Below are 22512 nucleotides of genomic sequence, written 5' to 3' on the forward strand. Positions count from 1 at the left end.
CTACCACCAGTGAGCAGCATCCACCTGAATGACGCGACGGCAGTAACACCATATTACACACCAGCTAATTGGTGGAAAGGAGACATTGATGAAACCAATTATGATATGGTGATCGTTAGAAGGCCATGATGGACAGAGGCCAGAGGGCAAATTTGACCAGGATGCTGTGGTTAAACCCCAACTCTTTTTCAAAGGACATCCTGGAATTTTTAACAACCACTAGCCCCTTTCACACATACAGACCTTTCCGGAAAATTACCGGCAATTTTCCGGAAAGGTTGTAAGTGTGAACAGGTCCTTTTTGAAAATACCGGTAAATTCGTTCTGGCTATTTTCCGGAAAGAGAAGTTGTAACATTACCGGCAATTTGCCGGAATGCTGCGCTGTGTGAACGCAGAAGGAAGATTTCCGGAATAAGCTCGTGCACGTCTAGAACGTGCTGACGTAAGACTTCTGCTTTAGCCAATCACAACAGTCAGACGCATTTACGTCCGCGCGGTTTGTGAGAATAAAAGCCTTTGAATATTTTTCCAGACACATTTAGCTGCTAGAAGTTAGTCAGATAACGTCTATATGTTCTTCTTAATGCCAACTGTGCAAATAATCATCGATAAGATGCTTATGATAAGCCGTTGTTTGTTTACCTTCAAGCTTTGCGTGTGCCCATGAAACAGCCTGTGAGCGCCTGCACACGCACATATTATGAACATCTCGACATGCGAATATGATCCAGTGAAAGTTGTTTACAATATTGATTATCAAAAGAGTTTGTAATTTAGTCAAATGTTTACAAATACAAGCGCAGCCGTTTAAAGCTCATTTGTGGTGAATGATGTCAGAATTTACCGGTATTTTGGAATGGATGTGTGAATGCTCTTTTCCGGAAAATTTCCGTAACGTCCTCGCCTGTGTGAACAGCGCTTTTTTGAATATACCGGTAAAGTCGTTCCGTAAATTTTCCGGATATTTACCGGTATCACTGTGTGAAAGGGGCTACAGAGAATCAGGACCTTAGTTAAATGTCTCACCTGAAAGATGGTGCTCACTGTGCAGTATAGAGTCGCCATCAATATACTGGGGAATTAGGACCCACACAGCCTGCAGGTTGAGCGCCTTCTGCTGATCTCATTAACACTCTTTGGCAGCAACCTAGCTTTCCCAAATGGTCTCCCATCCCTGCTTTGCTTCAGTGGGTGACTATGTGAGAGTTACACAGAACTTGCTGCCGACTAAACAATAACTAAATGCACTACAGAATGTTACGTTTACACACATACACAAATTGCATTTAAACGCATAAGCTATTTAAAGTGTAATACTCAACACTCACTACTCTTGCGTACATTTAAAAGAGATACATTTTACTCATACAGTAGTTTGAGAAATATTTACAACAGATACTTTCACTCTACTTGGGGGAATCCCTTTTTATGGTGGGCATATGCCTTATTTTCACATCCCAATGTTGACAGGTATGATTTGAAGTCCGATCAACTTTTCTGATTGAAGTCCAATCTTCCTCAAATTGCAAGAAAGATCTCTTAGCAAATCAGTTTAAAGAACATACATTTTTCTGAATTGATACTGAAAAGATACTAAAATGTAATATTTCCAAAGACATTATTATAATGCTTTAAATAATTTTTTTTGGCCATGATAATTGCATTTTAAAAATATGATTACAAGCAAATAAGTTTTTTTACCTTTAAGTATTTGACTAGTTTCTGGATCTGCCAGTATTCAGAAGGAAGGTCGGTAGCAGTTTCAGCACGTCTCTCATGCTGTTCTTCATCTTCCTCCTCCTCTGATGAACTCTCGCTGAAGTCCTCAGCTCCTCCTGGGGTTTTTCTGCGCACACACATACACACACGTACCTATTAGATGTATTAATATTGGCTGGACCCAGTTTCATGCCTTTAAGACAGCACTCTCCCACATAATTTTTTCAGGATCGAAATGAAAGCTACCCATACATTACAAGACATTAAAGAAAAAAGTCCTCTCTTTAATAAATAGAGCCTTAATACATTAAATCAGAGGAGAGTCAGAGCAGGTGCAAGCCAAACCACACAGCCCATTCTCTCAATGCTCTGGTAAAAATCTCTTCGAAATCAATGAGGAATGAATTATTGCTCTCTGAAAGGCCTTCATGTTCAAACCCTTGGACAAAATGGCCGTCAAACTCAGGGGTGTATTTGAAGTGTCATCTTAAGCCATGGCATCAAATTAAACGGCAGGGGATGAAGAGAACAGAGACAGGGCAACAGAGAGAGAGGACGACTGTAATGGTCATCAGTGCTTTTCCAAACTCTTTCCTCGCAAGCTTATACACGCACACACAAAACGCAGATGGCCGTTAAAGCGGATCAGGCTACTGAAATGAATGTATCGTCAAACGAGTCATGAAATTCAGTACACACAGTGAAGAGGCCAGAGGGACTTCGATATGTTTTCCAGTGGATAACTGTATTGCTGGACAGAAGCGCACTTGTCTTTTTGTAAGTCACGCCATCAGAAACAGAGCTTCGGTGCCAGTCACTTACTGAAAATGCAATGCTATGTATATGTATTGCAATGCACATTTCATTGGCTTAGCATCATACAGTGGAAATCAAAATTAGAAGAATAACAATTGTGACAAAAGTGAAATTTTTTTATTTTTTTAATTGAGACTTTATTTAGTTATTTGGGCAATAACTATATCAAAATTTTGATTCTGGGTATTAAATTATTTACGTTCACATTCTTCAGCCTTAAGGTGGCTAGACTACAGCTTTTAGTTGTGTAACGGATCACAAATCTCATGGTTCGTATCACACTGCGGTTTTTGAGTCACGGATCAGACCATTTTTCGGATCAACAAAATAGGTAGGAGACAAAAGTCATTTGCTTTCCATTGTTTAAAAAATTACGGCAAAAAGCATTGATTTTAACAAAATAGTCAATACGAAAAATGATCTTTGCTACTGTTGCTGATAATATAGAAATAAATCTAGATATAGAAATCTAACATATTGTACAACATTTATTTTCAATGAATGATTTAAAAGTTTACACATGAAACTTCATGTTTGTTATAGGTGTATAATTTTTGAAAATCTATTCAGTGACGTAATTGTGATGGTTGTTTAACCACCTATTGGTTAAACAATATAATTCCTACAACATTCACCAGCATCCAATTCCAAAAAACTCTGACTTTAATCTTTACCATAATCATGGTATAAACTGTTTTCCTAGTATTTCTGTGTTGTTTAATTATCTATAACTAACTGAAAAAGTGTGAAAACTGAATCTCTCTCAATCAAATGCAGATTTAAATGCAGCGCTTTGAAGGATTAATAAACATATGCAAATCATTGTCATTTATCATTCATGTTGTGCAGGTTTGTACTGCAATTACAATCTTTTAAGTGTCAGAAAACACTTTTAATTAATAACCTAAGAAATCAATTAGGTCCCACCACAACTTTTCCGTCATCTTTATATTTTAAAGGAAAGCCAAAATGTTTTCATACATTAGAATATTTTTCATTCACTTTCATCAATTGATGAAGTTTTGTTCCTCACCACTGTTGCCACTGGCTTGCTTGGTTTAGGACTTGTGGAGCTGTGCATGAATGGATTTGCTCTTTAGTGTTTGGACTTTCAGCAGTAATAATTAAACCGCACTAAACTGAACTTTAACTCTGAAAACTGGACTGACAATTTTAATTTACTAGAACTTCTATGTTAAGCTTCTTTGACGCAATTTACATAGTAAAAGCACTATAGAAATAAAGATGAATTTAAAAAGTATAAATATTGAGGAAATAATCTTTAATATTTGTCCAAATTATGTTGTAAGCAATGAATATAACTTGTTAAAAATGTTTTGATATATTTATGGTAGGATCATTTAATAGAATGTCTTGAGGCAATATGATTTTTGGCATAGAAGTAAAATCAATAATTCTGACTTAAACAACAATTGAAAGCTGATCAAAATTGGAAAAAAAACTTGGGGGTATTTTTCCTAATTTAAAAAAAAAAAATTGTTTCATTTCAGAGTTTTTGCTAATTTGAACAATGAAGATTCCATTATTTCTGAACAAATTCATAAATAATTTCTCTAATTCTTATTTCCACTGTATAGGAGGGTACTTTTGAGCCCTATTGCAAATAATCTTGCTTCACCTTTCTCATTACTAACAAATCCAGTTATACAGCTAAGCATTCTGTCAATTTTAAATTCACAGTTTGTGACACCACATCCTGCTGGTTCATTTAGATGTCTTTGATCTTTGTTGCATTCATATTTCAGCAAAAAAAAAAAAAAAAACATTAATTGCTGACACCAATGGCATAGTAATTGTAGTAGTAGCACTCCATTGTTTACAGAGACCCAAGTTCGATTCCTACCTTGAGGTTAAGGTCTATGCCGATACTTGCCCTCTCTATGCTCCCCACGCTTTCCTGTTAATACTCTCTACTGTCCAATCCATTAAAGATGAAAAAATCATTTTGTAAACAGACCAACACCAGGGTTCACACTTATTTCAATGAACTACACAAACTAAGCAACAAAACCAGGGTTTTTTTAATCAAAACAATCCTGCCAATTGAGAACACACCATTAGTCTACCATAAACACACACAAATGATTTTTAGAACACTGACTTTTGTGCACATCACTGTTTTAAAGCACTTCTATTAACAGTAGGACTTAGAGAAGAGAAACTACAGCTACGCCCGGAGATTCTTACAGGCAGGACTGTGTACTCTGGCAGCCGGTGTTATGGGGACAGCTGGAGTTTTTACTCACCATCGCCAAATAGACAGAGAGGAGTCAGAAGTAGGAACAGGGTTATCAGTGGCTCAGGCACAGGCTGATTATTACAGACCGCTACTCCCAGTAGCACCAGAGGACCATTTTGTGCACACACCAACCTGAACGACTGCTTCATCCGTGTCTTATTAAAGGCTATAAAATGAATACTTATCCACAGCTGAAATAATTTGCCCCGAAAGTGAGTCTTTATTTCCAGTTCAATGATAGAATAAGTTTTTTTTTACATATATTTGGCCGGGAGAATAAAGGGTTATTCAATTATGCGTGTTCCTGGGAGAAAAAAATTCAGATCCTGTGCAATGGTTAGGAATGGTTACCTCGGAGGAAATACCATGTGCACAATAAAAGCTATTCTAGTAGACTGAGATTATGGTGGCATACATTTTTTGAGAAGACTGGAGGCCTGGTAGAGATGATCCAGAAATATTAGTCTTCTTTTTGCTCTCGGATGTTGGTGACTTTGTGCCATATTCAAAGATCTTCTTGCTTTCTCTGATCTTTCTGGCTTTCACTTCTCCCTCACTGGAAAAAAAAAAGACATTTATTAATATTAACGTTTTTACTATTAAGAACTAAGAATGAACCATGTTTGTTAAAATTATTTAACGTCCAGTACTGTGAATTAACAAAAACAACAATGAATGACTTTACCTTTATTACTAAAAATAACAAAGATCAATAATACAATAAATATATTGTTCATGTTAGTAAATACATTTACTAATGGAACCTACATTTTTTATTACTGACTTGACAAAATAAATTACTATTTAAACGTAAATAATAATTAAAATACAACTGAAAATACATAAAAATACAAACCACCCTGATTTTCAGTTTAAGTCAATGGTTCCCAAAGTGGGAATCAGGACCCCCTGGGGGTTGCAGGACATCGAGAGGGGGTATGGTGAATTCCTAAACTATTAGATAGTAGTATTAAATAGTATTTAATAGTTACATTAAAAAAAACAACATGCAAATTAAAAGCCATCAGCCTTTCTATGTTTTTCCAATGGATTGCGACCCCTGGGGTGATATTGGTATAATTAACTACACAGTAATATCGTCAGAGGTATCAGATTGATTTTATGGCACAATTGTAAACTTTGACATGTTTACAACATAAAAAAAGACCATGACTGAACATGAAGGGGGGGGGGAGGGGGGAGGTGGCACAGTGGGTAGCGATGTCACCTCACAGCAAGAAGGTCACCTGATCGAGCCTTGGCCGGGTCAGCTGGCATGTCTTTGTGGAGTTTGCATGTTCTCCTCGTGTTCGCGTGACTTTTCTCCGGATGCTCCGGTTTCTCCCAAAAGACATGCGCTATAGGTGAATTGGGTGAGCTAAATTGTCTGTAGTGTATGTGTGTGAATGAAAGTGTATGGGGGCTCCCCAGTGATGGGTTGCAGCTGGAAGGACATCCGCTGCGTAAAAACATATGCTGGATAAGTTTGCGGTTCATTCCACTGTGGCGACCCCTGATTAACAAACGCACTAAGACGAAAAGAAAATTAATGAATGAATCTTCAAGTGGTAGTCTCCAGGATTAAGCCAAGAATCAACTTGTGCTGTAAACATTGTGATCACCAGTCTCACTAGACGAGGTTAATATTAAATTAAACTAATTAATAAATGACTATAAAAAACTATATGTTTGTTAGATTGTTATACTTTTTTGCATCGTCAATATGCTCATGGTTATAATAGTCTTCATTTGTGTGCAATGGTTGTATGTCTACAAACACCTCAGAGGATGGTGGGGGTCGTGAGTAACTGGAAGTTGTAATTTGTGGCTCACTTTGGCTAAAAATGTTTGGGGAACCACTGGTTTAAGTGGCACCTATTGCATTTCCTTTATTCTTAATTTTTCTGTTCTATCCCATTATGTCATTTAAGTGTGTTTCAAAACTTTGTAGCTCTATAATAGATATCTACTACAGTGTCACTTAGATCATTTGAATATGAGTTTGTTTCTTTGCTGTGATTTGAAGGGCAGTGCATTTCCACATCTGGAGGAATTATTTCTCCAAAACAAAGGATTATTGTTTTGGAAATCTTAGACGGCTTTTCAGAGGACGTTTACCAGTAACAATCATTGAAACAGCCAAAAATGGCTGATTTGTCTGCTAGATCAATCCAAAGAGGAAAACATATGTCTGAGTGATCAACTAGCTTTATCAGGTGACTGTCAATAACACTGAGAGGAGAATATCCACTAACATTTAAAAAATACTAGTGTGACTGACTGCTGAACTGTACCGTGTACAAGCAACCACTGATGTTGTGAAGGTTTTTTTGGAACCCATTTGGGTTTATATCACTCACTCATAAGGAGATGTGAGCCCGAGGTTCTTCCATTTCAAAGATGGTTCTAATTTCTTCTTCCTATTGCCCAGCTTGTTCTGAACAGGTTGTTGTCTTGCCTTCTTGAGCACATTCTTTTCCTCACTGTTGTAAGGCTTCAGGGTTTGGCCTGTTTTCTCGGCATCAACAGATTCCACATGTAGGATCTTTTTAGCTGATGGCACATCTTGAATGGCAAAGCCCTGTAGAAGAGAACGAAAAAAAAAAGATAGTGAGGAAAAGTCTCAATTGGCAACAAGAAACAGACTTGGGCAGAAAGACTTTTCAATTAAGAAAGTGCTTCATCTTAGCAACAAATTTTCCATTTTACATCTGACCTATTGTCTTTTTTTTTCATCTCTGAGTTAGCCTTCTCATTCTAAGAAAGAGACGTATAAAACTAAATCCCACTTATGAATTTGTATCCCTGCACATTTATATAATGCAGCCTTTCTCCACAGTCTACTGCCAGAAAAACAATCCTGCCTTTGAGTTATGAGAACAACTGAAAAAAATAGAAACATATTTCCAAAGTTTCATCTGTTAATTGCCTATACAATATGAGAGGTTTATTGTTTCTGTACATTCTTGAACTGCAGGCAAGACGTTTGCCACACTCAGTGAAATCTTTGTGGTAACGCAACCATGATTTTTTTTTTTTTATTTCTTTTGAAAATTGTGAAGTATTCTGTCTTTCTCCTTATACTATTTTTATTACTTATTTGAAAAGTCACACACACACCTGCTATTAGGCCTGTCACAATAATCAATGAAGTATCTACTTCTTACACAGCACATGGACATGACTTCAATCATTTTTGGTGATGCAATATATATCACCATACATAAAAAACATTTCTAGCAACATTTTAGTGCAACATCTCACTCTCTACTGGAGGTGTCAGTGTCAGTATGGTTAATTAACACTATAGTATTGACTAATATAACAACTAATATTCTAAAGAGAATGAGTTTCCATGTAGCTGCATTGTAACTTATAATCAACAAAATATGTGAAAGGGACCAAAATAAAGTGATAGAAATGAAAGCAGAGGAGTTCAGAAAAAGTACACTGTACACAGAAACGTTTTATATAGCACAAGGGACAAAATTGACCAGTAAACAAACTACTTCAACATCCAACTACAAGAAGTACATGAAGGGAAGACAAAAGAGATTGACCACTTAACTAAGGTCACCTGTGTCAAACAGTCACCTTTGGTGTTGTCAAAATTATCATCCACTAATTTTGTTAACAAATTCTAACCAATAAAGTGTTTCATATGGCATTATACTGAATAGTATGACCTCTAATACACAGCATAATAATGCTAGGACACACCAAGTCAATGCCAAATAACTAGCGCCAATGAAACCAGACTGCCTTGTTGTCTCATGTCAGCTCATGTCTTTCTGCAGGGGACAATACTGTGTTTTCTCATTCTGCATTTGGAAACCGTCATTTCATAAACGCAGACACAGAAACTGTAAACAAAGCTGCATTTACCATTATTACAGTAATTATCAGTCGTCACAGAGGGATTAGCTCATCCACATCAATCCATATTGCAAATATTTAAGAAATGTAACAAAATTACAGCCTCTCTGTGTTCCTTCTTTTTTTATATAATTATTTTTTAGGGTTTCACCTTTTAATGGATAGGACAGTAGAGAGTATTGACAGAAGGATCTGCATAGGACCTCGAGGCGAGAATCATACTCGGATCGCCGTGAGCACCAGAGTGCAATGTGTCATGGCACTAACTACGTTGCTATTGGCACAACCTTTGTTTTTCTTCTCAACTCGGTTTGTCAGCTATTTTGAATTTGAATGACTTTTTATAGAATGAACTTGTGTAGTTAGGGGAAATTTGGACATAATCTATTGTACGCTTATTTTGCGTCAGGGGATAGGTAAAGAATGCACACTAACAGAAGAAACTGGTAGCCCAGGTACTTCTTGCCTACTGTTTTTAAAATGCTATTTATTTGAATATACTCAGCTCACATACTGTTTTTCACATACCAAATTGCAGGGAAGCAATTGTTTATGTAACAGACAATACATAGCTAAATATGCAAAAAAATAAACAAACAACTTTGCCTGTTTATTTAAAGATCAGTAAATTCTGATCAAAGTATTGAACCAATTTTCAGTAAATGTCAGTTTTGTTGCTTGGAACATTTTCACAAAAGTAGTTTGAAACACTAAATTTAGACATACTACTAAGCAGACACTTACTATTTATATTTTACATGTTTTCTTTGTGTGCAAAACTAAATTTTATGTGAATAACAAAATGGGATGTCTTAAAGGGCACCTATTTTAACCCTTTTTCAAGGGTAATTTTACCCATTTTCAAGTCTTTTGTGTCTTTAAAAGTCTTTAAAGTTTCAGCTCAAAACATCCATCAGATTAGTTAATATAGCCTTTATAATATTGGAATTTTCTGCTCTGAACACAATGTAGCTGTTTTTTTTTTTTTGCCTGTGCCTTTAATGCTAGTTCTCCCCGCCCACTATTCCCACATGCCTGTCAGAGTGTGCCTCAATCTCTGCCTCGGCTGCATCAGATGAACACAGTGACAGACATGTCTAAATAATACTTGTGAGAATTACTACAGTAAGAACTGTCCCGATGATTACATCTTATTCCAAATGATGTATTTGTTGTGGTGTTAATTCAAGCCTTTTTACAACGATCAGTCGCACAAAATGACGTTACAAAGTTCACATGCACATACATAGACACACAGGACAAAAACATGTTTTTTGCATGGCAAATGTGACAGGATGCACATTAATATCGACTGCTATATGCATATCTCAGTTAATCCCACTTGCAATGCACATGTTATGTCTTGTTTATATGATTATACACATTACTACAGCGTCATGTTGTTAATACACGGGTGTCAATCAATTCGGTGGGCGGGGAAACCACACTTTGTTGCGGTGGGGATCCCATTTTATCGTCAGGAAATTTAAAAGAGAGACTTACTGTGTTTATATCACTCCAATATGACTGTGCACACACTATACCTATACACAGTTCTTTCCAAACAGCTTACAAAAGATGATTTTCATCATTGGATCTCTTTAAGCAAACTTGGCTAGACAATAAAGGAAACTAGAGCTCTTTTGAAACAATTTTACGATTTGCAGTTTTGCATTTAATGCATTACATTCTGCATTTCTAATTTTGGAACAGAGTCTTCTTGTCCCACTCTGACAAAGCAGCACATCAATATATCTTTTTCCTAAAAAATGACACCTTCTGCTCAGCCCTGACTGTGCATGTTAGATAAAAAGTGTTTGATTTAATAAAAGAATGCAAACGCATTAGTTCCTGACGCAGCTGATATGTTAGAAGATACAGCCTGTTGTCTTTGGCGGGTGTTCTGGTTTGCGCTGAGGGTTTCTGGCCTGAAAAATCACGCTCCGATGGTTGACTGATGGCTGAAGGACCAGAGCATGTCTGAGACTTATTACAGCAAACTCAGGCCGCAATCCAGAGCTTATTCTCTGATGAACTTTTCACGCCAAAAGAATCCCATAGCGCGCCTAAAAGCATTATCTGCTCTCAAATCAACATGCGCTTTAACGTAACTGCTTAGTTTCAGGTGGATAAATGTCTTTGGTGAAGGTGATGACGGTTTTGAGCATAATTCAAAACGCTATGGTTACTAAAGTAACCCTTCGTTCGAAGGGTGGAACAGAAATGCTTTGTGGAAACTTCCACTATGGGGTTTTCGTCAGAAATCAATTATCTGAAAAAGTAAAAAAATCGGGCCAATGAAATGCCAATGAGTTGGTGGCGTCAGCGTGCACAGCTAGCGTCAATGACAATCAGTCATTCTATCAAGACGCTGCTAGTGCAATGCACGACATCCTTTTGAGCTGAAGATGCTTTTACGCTCCCCAGCCAAGGGACAATCATTGTGGCGAAGGTGGCGGTTACTTTAGTAATCGTAGCGTTCCCCTTCGGATGGGGAACTCCAATGCTATGTGGAAACTTCCACTATGGGGAAATCTATGAAAAACGACACAACAAAAGAACCTTACCGCGTTCCTGGCGAAGGGTGTGCCACGCAGTAGAGCGAGCGCACCTACAACGTCGTGAGATGCAGTCTTCCAACGTGTCCCCTGGCCCTTACTTACATTACTTACCTGTTCAGGTTTAGCTATATTTTTCGGGTAGTCGAAAATAACCCAGTAAAAAGGGTTATTAAATACAACAGTTTGTTGGGAAAGTGTTTAGTCCCGAAAGAGAGGACGCTGCAGAGTTCATCTGCAACCCAAGGAGGGGAGACCTGGTGAGAGCCTTTGGACCCGCCACCCAACCACACAAACCACTGCAGGGTCTGCCTCCTTCACGGCCAGCGTTTGCAGGTTCACTACCTGATCCTTAAACGGCGTGGTAGGAACCTTGGCACATATCTGTGCCGGGGTCTCAGGACAACGTGAGAGTAGGCCGGCCCAAATTCTAGGCACAAGTCACTGACCTAAAATACCTGAGAGGGGGGCGGGGCGGAAATGAGGAACCGGATGATGAGGTTATGCCTCCCCATGGTTCCGCCATCCACCGCATCATGATGAGCAGAAATAGCGGCCATGTAAACCTTCAGCGTGGAGGGCAACAGCCTTTGCTCCAACCTGTCCTGAAGGAAAGAAAGCACAACACTGATCTGGCAAGATCGGGGGTCTTCTCGGCGAGAAGCACACCATTCAATGAATTGACTCTACTTTGGGGTGCAGGCATGCCTCGTAGAGGGTGCTCTAGCCTGAGTGATGCTATTAACCACCACCATCGTTAGGTTACTCAAGTCTTCCTCGTGTCTATGGACCACACATGGAGGCTCCACAGATCTGGGCAAGGGTGCCGGATGGTGCAACTGGCAAGACCTGCCCCTCGCCCTCCCTGACTTTGCACAGTAATTGCGCGAGTAGGCTCACTTGGAGAAACGCGTATTAGCGCCATGGCCGCAGCTACGGAAGCCATATGCTCCAGGAGCGTATGAAATTATTTCAGAGAGACCACCTTTTTTCTGTCTAACTCTCTCAGACAGTTCAGCACTAGCTCGGCACGCTCTCGTGAGAGGCCTGCCTTCATGGTGATCGAGTCCGGCTCCAACCCCGAGAAAGGAGGTGCTCTGCCCGGGGGTGAGCTAGCTCTTTTCTCGGTTTACCTGAAACCCCAACAGGTGGAGGTGCCGGAGCACCTTGTCTCTGTGCATAGCCAATTGCTCCCGAGAGTTGGCTAAAATCAGCCAGCCGAGATAATTGAGTATTCGGATGCCCGCGCGATGAATGGGGCGTGAGGGGATCCTCCGCGAGTTTGGTGAAGACCTGCAGAGACAGAGAGAGCCCGAAGGGGAGGACCTTGTTCTGCCATGCTTGACCCTCGAACGCAGACCGCAGAAACTGCCAGTGGCGTGGAAGTATGGAGACATGAGAATACACGTCCTTCAGGTCTATTGCTGCAACCCAACTCCGAAGGAGGGGCTACGAGAGGCAGAGAAAGGAGACTCACACTCTGTGAGCCATTGGCGAAGTGCTGGAAAGCATAGTGTCCCAGACTGGCAGTGTTCGGGCTGTCACATCCGGGGAAGGAGAAAAGTGCTCTTTCAGAAATTTGGGTGGCGTTGAAAAACACCTTTGATGTTATGAATGGAGCCCGGCCCTCTGCCGAGGAAAGTGCAAGTTCCCTCCTCTCTGGATGGCCCATCTCAGGGACGCTTCGCGGGCCGTTTACCGGACCTAGCGGCGCCCTGGGGCGGGGCGCTGGATGCCTGGGGGGGGTGCTCGGCGCAGCCACTTGGCCGGAGGCGCAGGCAGGGGCATACGAAGCAGATCTCGAGGCCACAGGTGTGCACCCTCGGCGAGGAACAGCTGAGGTGGATAGCCTGGCGGGGGGATCGGTGTTACGTTCCCGCCGAAAGATGACTTTGCCCATCGCATCCGACTGCTCCTTCACCGCGGTGAACTCCTGGGTGAATTCACCCACTGTGATATGGGCGAGTTGAGAAAGCGAGCTTTATCAGCATCACGCATATCTGCTAGGTTAAGCCAGAGGTGGCGCTCCTGGACCACTAATGTGGCCATCCACCTTCCCAGGGCACACACAGCCAACTTGGTAATAAGTTATTATTCTTGATAATAACTTGCTAAGTTAGGGTTAGTTAGTTAAACTAAACTTGCTTTAGTTTATTCAATTTGCCTATAGCTTCTATAGTCTTTGAGGGGGAAACTAGAGCACCCGAAGGAAACCCAATCAAACATGGGGAGAACATGCAAACTCAGGACTCAAAACAGCAACATTCTTGCTGTGAGACTACGGTGCTAACCACCGTTATTAAAAGTTTTAAATTATTAAAACACTGTAAGTTAAAGTAAGAAAAAAATTTGTAGTCATGATTTTGCCCTCTTTTTTCTCTATATATTTTGCATAAGTTCCTGTTTTTTTATGTCTTTCATTCAAGTCTTCCAAGCGCAAGGTTTCATATTAGAGTTTTTGGTAAAACTTTGGGTGCTCGTAAAACTGTAATGAATCCTTTATTAGGGCTGGGCAATTTGCCCTGAAATCAAAATCTCAATAAATTTCAACTTGATTACGATTAATGAACAATTATTTTATTTTTATTTTTTTGCTCTTATAGTTCACAGATAAGTTTAGTACAGTAAATATGCTCACATACAAGTGAGAGATTTCTGAATGAAAGGTGCATTACTCGAAGGAAACACGCACTATGATTACAACTGAAATTAACAAACACATTGCCTAAAACCAACCTTTACTTTTGGCTTATAAAAAAGTGAAAATAAACCACTAGCACTTTTGGAAACAAAATACATTATTTTCAGAGTTTTTCATATTAAAAATTAAAAAAATAAGCAGTATATCTTCTAAATAAAATAACACTTGCATATCCTGTGAATAATATTTAACCATTGGATTTCTTGCATATTCTGTAAACGAATAATTTAATGTAAATAATAATTTTAATGTTATGGAAAATATGCCGTCTCAACGCATCTATGCAGCTCCCAATCATCATCGATGTAGTGCAAAGTAAGGCGAGGGGTCAGCCATGGCAACCAGCCTTAAAGGAATGGGGTCACATGACTCCACAAATGGTCAGGAAACTAATTTTAAAAACTTGACCTTGAAAAATTAGATCAATTATAGGTTCTGAATGTCAATTTCAATTTCTTTTTGATTTTTCAGCCAGCCCTAACCTTTACAATAATGAATTGAATGGTTGAATGTCTCTTAACAGTCCAATAGTAATGATTAAACTAAATGATCTAAATGTATTTATATGTATTTTTATATTCTGGGTTAGGCATAAAACTAAAAAAATGTTCATCCAATTAAATACTGGCGGGGCGACATCTCCCCTAATTCCGATAATTAGCCCAAACTGTCAACAAAAATATATTTGGGCATCTGCGCATCACTGTTCACGCATTTCCACCATTAGCGCCATCCTATAATGCTATAATAATGCTATAATCCTCCCTGTTTAACATGCTAATATTCGCTCTGTAATAGCATGTAATTGTGGGTTAGGGCGTACTCATACTATGCACAGTTGTCTTGAACCAGGCCGGGCTGGGCCGGGTTCATTCGTTGTCATAAAGACTTCAGAATGTCATCTTTTTATTTAAAATGATATAATCAAGCTAATTACACTTAATTGTCATAAGCATGCAATAAAATCTCCTTCATGGTGTCATTTCATGATTTTGAAGCTTTTATGACGGTCTTACAGTACGAACACCAATTCATGTAAAGTGTTACCAAAAGCTCTCATATGAAACTTTGTGTTTAGAAGACTTGAATGAAAGACATAAAGATGAAATCTAGAAAACCAGGAACAAATGCAAAATACGGAGAACAAAGAGGGGTTTGATTTGTGTCTAAGCAGACTACTTTTATGGCTCTGTCTTTATGGCCTCTGTCCATCACCCGTCAGCTGCTAGTGCTCACGGTTGAGCTCCCGCCTGCTGGCATAATAAAACATGAAAGTCTGGTGGGCATTTTTACACACTCAAACGCTCGCACGCTGAACCGCCTGCCTGGCATCATCGCTTCGAAGAATAATAAAGTCTTTCTCTTCACCGCCACCAATAATCGAAGTCAACCTGCTCGCACATATTCAGCCTTGTATAAACCATCCACTAAAACCGCACTCAGAATACTGAGTCCTTTTCTTTACTTTTTTAAGCTTTAAACTTATTGTTTCAAAGTATATTTGCAGAAAACCGTGCCCCTCTGGACAAGCCAAGTGCAACATGGCAAAGAAAAATCATTGAAGAAAAACAACACCAAAAGTGCAGGATCTGTTTAGTAGGTTAGCCATCATCACTTTGAACTAAGTCTTAAATTTAAAGTGGCATTTCCTGTCTCGATAAGAACGGTATTGTCCAAAAAAAACGTTCTGACACTTTTCAGCAATATCAAGTATGACTGTGGCAAATAAACAGCCTAGAGTGATTTCCACAAGTAGGACGTGTTCCTAGACCAACATCCTTTGTTGTTCCTGAAACAACATTTCAATTAATCAATCACTGCCTTAGGATTTTAGAGCGTTAAGGCTTTGATTGGTTGCTAGGGATGTTATTCTAGGAGCTACAAAGGATGTTGATCCAGGGACATGTGTAAATGACACTAGCTGCGTCCCAAATCGCATACTTATCGCACTCAACGACCGCAGGTTTGCATTCGTAGCGGAATGGGCGGAGCTATCGGACGCACATGTTGGATACCTTTATTTATTTTGGATGGTGAAAGCAAATTTCTCCAACGAGAGTGATTATAGCGCCTCCCGATGGTGAATGCGGCAATACTCATGGCAGGTATTATTTGATAATTCTGTTGTTTATTTCACTGATTTGGCAACCGTCAAACGTCATTAGGGAAACGGTTTGAATTTCCGCTTAGTAAAAAAAACATTAGTGTGCCATTTGGGACACCACTTCATACATATACTATCCTGTTGAGTGTGTAAGTGCATAAGTACATAGTGCATGAGTGCATAGTGTATAGTGTGCCATTTGGGACGCAGCTATTGTGTCAAATAAACAAGTACAGCAACACATACATGGAGCTCTACTGCAGTTTTTTTTCTCTTAGAGCTTTAGAATGATAGCACACTTAGACCAAGCATTCATCATAGGAGAGAGTTATGAAAGGTGAGCAGAGCTACTGAGCACAGACTCATGGGAACTGTTGCTCAAGTGAGGAAGATGAAGCTGGTCCTGGACACGACAGAGTTTAACTTGGACATCTTTGCTGAGAGTAAAGGTAAAATTCTGCAGCAGGCTTAATTTGTGTCTGAAAATTGGCTCTGAATGCAGAATAAATAGATGAAAGGAACATTTTTATACTTTCTGTCCTCAAGGTAACCAGACAGAGGTTTTTGCACCGACAAAGTAGCGCTAGACAATAACCATTACTATATGGTGCGGCAGTAATCTTTCTGTCTGCCTTCATTTTCCATCTGCAAACTATATCGTCGAGAGATAACATCGCCATCATTTAGCAACGAACATAAAGAGAAATCTGTCTTGATGATGGAGTTTCCGTTTATATTGCTCAAGGACAGAATTATGTCGGTTATAAAACCGCCAACGGTCGGCATAAAACATTAGCATGGATCGGAGGACTTTGTTTTAAGAAAAGAAAAGTACAAGTTGGAGGAAACCTTTTGTCTGCATCAACAAAGAGGCATTTACTGTGCTCTGCTACCGATGAAATTGAAGACAGATTTGGAAAACACTGAGCCCGAGTTATTTTATCATTAAGATAATATTATAACTCTTATTAATATGTTTTTAATACAATTTCAGTTTCAATCTTTATTTTAGTTCAAGTTTAAGTCATTTTATTGTGCAGTTTTGTTATTAAATATACACTACCAATCAAAAGTTTGGGGTCAGATTTTTTTTTTTAAATATTATTAATTTTATTTAATAATTTATATAAAATGTATCTGTTTATCAAGGCAGCATTTATTAAATGTAAAAACAATAATTTGTTAAATACTTATTCACTAAATACTTGTTTATTACTTATTGTATGTAGTCTCAAAAGAAAATATTATTCCAGTCATTATTATATAATAATATTAATACTAATAGCAATAACAATAATAATTTATATTAGAGTGATTTCTGAAGGATCATGTGACTCTAAAGACTGGAGTAATGAAGCTGAAAATTCATCATTTAAATGACTGGAATAAATTATTGAATTAAATTAAATTATAAACTACTTTCGAACTGTTATAAACTTTATTTTATAGTGCAATAACATTTTACAATTTTACAATTTGTACTGTATTGTTTATTAAATAAATGCAGCCTTGGTGAGCAGAATAAGCTTATTTTAAAACATTTAAAAATTTTACTGACCCCAAACTTTTTGAAGACTTTTTAAAGACCTTCTCAGAATATTTTAAGACCTCATCACTACTTGTAGTTAAATAAATCAATTGAGCACAACCATGCAACAGAACTCAGATAAGTTCGGAAAAAAACAAAGCTTGAAAGAATAAATTACATGTTTGTTTTTAGCAACAGGCTTCAGCCACTGATTAAACTCATCTTTCTCCAACCAGGAGTACGCAAATTTACATTTTCCCATTTTGCCATCTGCTTCACTCTATGGTTTAGCTATGTGGGGGAGTGTCACATCACCTTCTTGCGTTTGTCGCAAATTATGTGCGACATCACCTGAACAGAGGAGCTTGGCCAGACGCATGGATCGAGCATGCCATTTATTTATGATTTTTTTGAGTCAAACACTTTGGCAAATGCTTGAACAAAATTTAAGACCTCGTAAAAACGTGATTAAGACTTTTTAATACCCTTTAAGAGCCGTCATTTTCTCATAATTGATTTATCAAGTTTTAATACTTTTTAAGACCTTAAGATTTTACATACAAAGAAAGCATATCAAATGCATGTGCCTACTTCAATGTTTCAAATAAATTCAAAATAAAAATGTGAATATATAGTTTTACATAACATAGTTATGTATGTCAAAATGAAATGCATTTATTAAAGTATATTTTAAAAAGTAGTAATACAAGACAAGTTATACTAAATGATTGTAAATTAAAACCTGGTTTAAAAGATATTGGTAAATACATATTTAAAATGTGATCTTTATTTAATATGTCATCAAATTATTCATCCAAAGTTTTGTTTTGGTAAATGATCTATTGCTACAATGAATGACATTTTAGGGGGCATCTCTAAACCAGGGAAAAATATTTGTCATAATTTTTTTACTCAAGAAAAAAAAAAAAAAAGAATCACAAAAGAAAAAAAAAAATAGATTTTTTTTTTTATGCGCTACAATGCATTTTTTACAGTTTTAATTCATTTTGGTTAAACATTTCTATTGAATTAAACTTCAATTAAAATAAAACTTCAAATGTAGAAAATCATTAGTCAACTACAATAATCATACTGAGCAAACATGTGCAAAACACACACAAAGAAAGAGAGGCAGAAAAAACAGAAGAAAAATGTTAATTTCTTAAAGATGTTGTATATTTAAAAATGAATTTTGATATAACTCTTGTCTGTAAAATCTCATGTACAAGCGACTAAATATTTGCTGCGGTAAAACAAACCATTTTTTCAACAAATTCACTGTGTCACTGATGAGAAATAGGATATAATTTCTCAAACAATAAACACACTTTTCAGCACATCTTGAGGCCATTATCAGAGACCCAATTTGTTAATTTATCTTTTACTTTATTCAGAGGGGTCTGACTAACTGGCCTGTTCTCACATTCTTTTACACTGTGGTGACGTGACATATCGCAGAGTGACAAAAGAGAGAACTCCCTCCTTCTCTTAATCCGTCTCTCTCTCTCTGTTATTGTGACAAGTAGATACACTACACACAGAGAGAAGTGTAGTCATTCGCTTGTCCCCTCTTTCCCTTTGCTCTCTTCTCCTCAGCTGTGATTAATCTTGGTCTGCATACCTCACAGCACAGTTGAGGAGCGAGCAGAAGCACCGCTGCCAGTTAAAGGACAGCTGTGCTGTTTGTATGCTTCCAGTATTGGAAAATGTCCTTCAATCTGTTTAGCCAAGAGTTGGAATTATGGCTGTATTTGTAACAGGTATTAATAATCTTTTTGTTGTCAAAAAAAAAACAAAAAACATTTTCATTATGGTTAGAGTGTCTAACTTTTAATCCAAAGGTTGCAGGTTTCATTCCATCACTGAAGCTAAGCAGGGCTAAATCTGGTTAGTAACTGGATTGGTGACCACATGACATAACTAGGTTGCTGTTAGAGGTAGATTTAGTGAGGCCAGCAGGGGGTTCTCAGTCAGTGTGATTCTAAAGCCTGGTTTATACTTCTGTGTCGAGTGATCTGCTTGAACCATGGCGCACGCCTTGCGCGTTGTCGTTCATTTAAACTTCTGTGCGCTGTTTGTGTTCATCTGCAACAACACTTCTGAAACGCTAGCGGGCAGTGAGGTGTTTATGTTCCTCTGTGTCGAGTTTCTTTGCTGGTGTTTTGTTTTTTTCTGAATGCTTCCTTAATGTACAAGTTGCTTAAACTCACTTATTTTTAAGGCAGGAACCGGCAGATTCAACAACTTTAACCATAAGGTAAACAAAACAAAAGTTTTCATCTGCAGCTCCTTCAAGGGACTCAACACTTGTAAACACTCGCTCCAACTAACTCGCGCAGCTCTTGGTCCCGCCCACACTCGTCAGCGCTACCAAGGCGACCAATCACATAGCTTGCGCTACGCATTGAGGCAATGTGTAGTTACATTTTTTGAGAGGTGAGCATGAGTGACCTCACATGGGCTATGCGTCCATGCGTAGGCTGCGCTGTAGCATACGCGTGCACTAGATGCAGAAATATACGTCAAATATATAAACCTCAGTTCACGACTGAATATATATTAAAATAACATCATTTCCAATTCAGTTTCTAATCACGTCACGATAGACACTATCAACGTTTTAAAGAAAACAGCTGCTTTAGAACTTCAAATGTTCAACAACCTTACAGTTTTATATGTCTTAACAATAAAAATGGAAAATAAAAATTTACTCAGGTGAGGATCGAACACGGATCGACGGCATGGTAACACAATGTGCTGACTGCTGGACCACAATGGCGCTGTAATGCTTGTGTGGCCGGAAAGATAGTTAATTCTCATCATTACCCTGCAGGCTACATTTTGCTCATGGGGCTGCGAGACAATAAATAAAAAGAGCGGAGCTGCGGCAAAATAATGGCTAAAAAGAGTAAGGCTATGGTCAAATAGTTAAATAAATGAAAAAAAAAAGTGACTGCGACTGCTGCTTTTTACATTCGCCATGCTGGAGAGGAACAGTCTGCGCAAATAAAGCGCAGAGTGGGTGTCATCACTGAAAGGTACGAGTTGCCCTGCCTCTGGCAGTAAAGTCTCAAAAATACACACACACGTATTCAGGGGGAGTCGTACGTAAAAGAGGATTTGCACATTCTCATTCAGGATGAACTCGCAAGTTTTAAACATTCAAAACTTTTTGTACACTCTTATACATTTGCAAATGGTGTTTTGCATTTGTGAAACATATTTTATGAAAATGTATTTTTATTTTGTGCAGGTGAAAATTTTTTGTGAATATAAATAAATATTTTACGCACGTGAATTTGGTTTTATGCACGTGAATTTGGCTACGCATGTGTACATCGTGTCTTTTGCGTGAATTTCTTTTGAGTCTTATCTGACTCCATAATCAACCCTTACATATCATGTACTCACGAAAATGCCCATTCCGTAAATTGGTCTACTCTCTATCTCTCGACTTGATTTTGGGTGAGTGTACTGGTGCCATTGACTTGTGGCTGCAGTCGCATCATTCAGGTGGATGCTGCACATTGGTGGTGATGAGAAGGAGAGACCCCCTCATACAATTGTAAAGCGTTTTGAGTTTGGCAATATTTAAATGCTCAAGTCTTACTTACTAGCTACTGCACATGGACAAAGATTGGCAAGTATTTCAACAACACTAGAAAATCATGATATGTAATTGAATGTGACGCAATGTCATTTTTCCTGTCAAGTATAGGGCAAGCATGCAGTAGACGCTAAAGGACAGGGATTAACAAACCAGCAAATCTTTAAAAAAAAAACCTCCGCCAAAGCTTTAAAGATTGACGACTGGCTAATCTGACTTCCTTCTCCATGGCGCCCAAATTGGATGTTGCAATTTATCCGATTCACAGTAATTAGAGTGAACCATATATGTATATCCATAGCTATTGGTTAAATACAGAGTACAATTTTCAAGTATAGGTAATATACTTGACAATAATGTTACTTCTAAAATAGAAAGCTACATATTATTTGCTGAATCATTGCAATGTGCTGACTTAACATGTGCTGTGTAACATACAGTTGGGTCCATAAATATTTGGACATTGACACAATTCTAACATTTTTGGCTTTATACACCAACACAATGGATTTGAAATAAAACGAACAAGATGTGCTTCAACTGCAGACTATCAGCTTTGAGGGTATTTACATCCATATCAGGTGAACGTTGTAGGAATTACAAAAGTTTGCATGTGTGCCTCCCACTTGTTAAGGGTCCAAAAGTAATTGAACAGAATAATAATCATAAATCAATTTAACTTTTTTTTTCTTCAAAAACTTGGTTGCTTTTGTGGTATGCTTTGGGTCATTCTTCATCTGCACTGTGAAGCACCGTCCACGTTTTGAAGTATTTGGCTTAATATAAGCAAAAAGTATTGCCTGAAACAATTCAGAACTCTTCATCCTGCTGCTTTTGTCAGCAGTCACATTATCAATAAATACAAGATAACCAGTTCCATTGACAGCCATACATGCCTACACCATGTCTCTACTACCACCATGCTTCACTGCTTAGGATCATGAGCAGTTCCTTTCCTTCTCCACACTCTTCTCTTTCCATCACTCTGGTACAAGTTGCTCTTGATCTAATCTGCCCATAGAATGTTGTTCCAGCACAATGAAGGCTTTTTCAGAACACTAATCTGGCCTTCCTGTTTTTGAGGCTCACCAATGGTTTATATCTTGTGGTGAACCCTGTGTATTCACTCTGGTAAGGTCTTCTCTTGATCGTTGACATTGACACAGATACACCTACCTCCTGGAGAGTGTTCTTAACCTGGCCAACTGTAGTGAAGGGTGTTTTCTTGCAGGGAAAGAATTCTTTGGTCATCCACCACTGTTTTTTCAGAGGTCTTTGGGGTCTTTTGGTGTTACTAAGCTCACTGGTACGTTCTTTCTTTTTAAGAATGTTCCAAACAGT

At 38.3% G+C, this 22512-nt stretch overlaps 1 protein-coding gene across 25 annotated transcripts in view; it reads right to left on the reverse strand.

Moving 5' to 3' along the window:
* The window catches only part of odad2 (outer dynein arm docking complex subunit 2), a 150318-nt gene that overhangs the window by 64033 nt on the left and 63773 nt on the right, over positions 1–22512 (reverse strand). For all 25 annotated transcript variants that reach the window (XR_015504090.1, XM_087276240.1, XM_087276239.1 and 22 more), the window contains 3 exons: positions 7158–7378; positions 5213–5353; positions 1704–1848 (listed from right to left, as the gene is read on the reverse strand). Coding sequence is in view for 24 of the 25 variants with exons in the window: in XM_087276240.1 (XP_087132366.1) it covers positions 1704–1848; positions 5213–5353; positions 7158–7378 (507 nt within the window). In the remaining variant the exon portion in view is untranslated. The remainder of the gene's footprint in view (positions 1–1703; positions 1849–5212; positions 5354–7157; positions 7379–22512) is intronic.

Source organism: Danio rerio, chromosome 12, assembly GCF_052040795.2.
Source record: "Danio rerio strain M-AB ecotype USA chromosome 12, GRCz13ab, whole genome shotgun sequence".
In the NCBI taxonomy this organism is placed as follows: domain Eukaryota; kingdom Metazoa; phylum Chordata; class Actinopteri; order Cypriniformes; family Danionidae; genus Danio; species Danio rerio.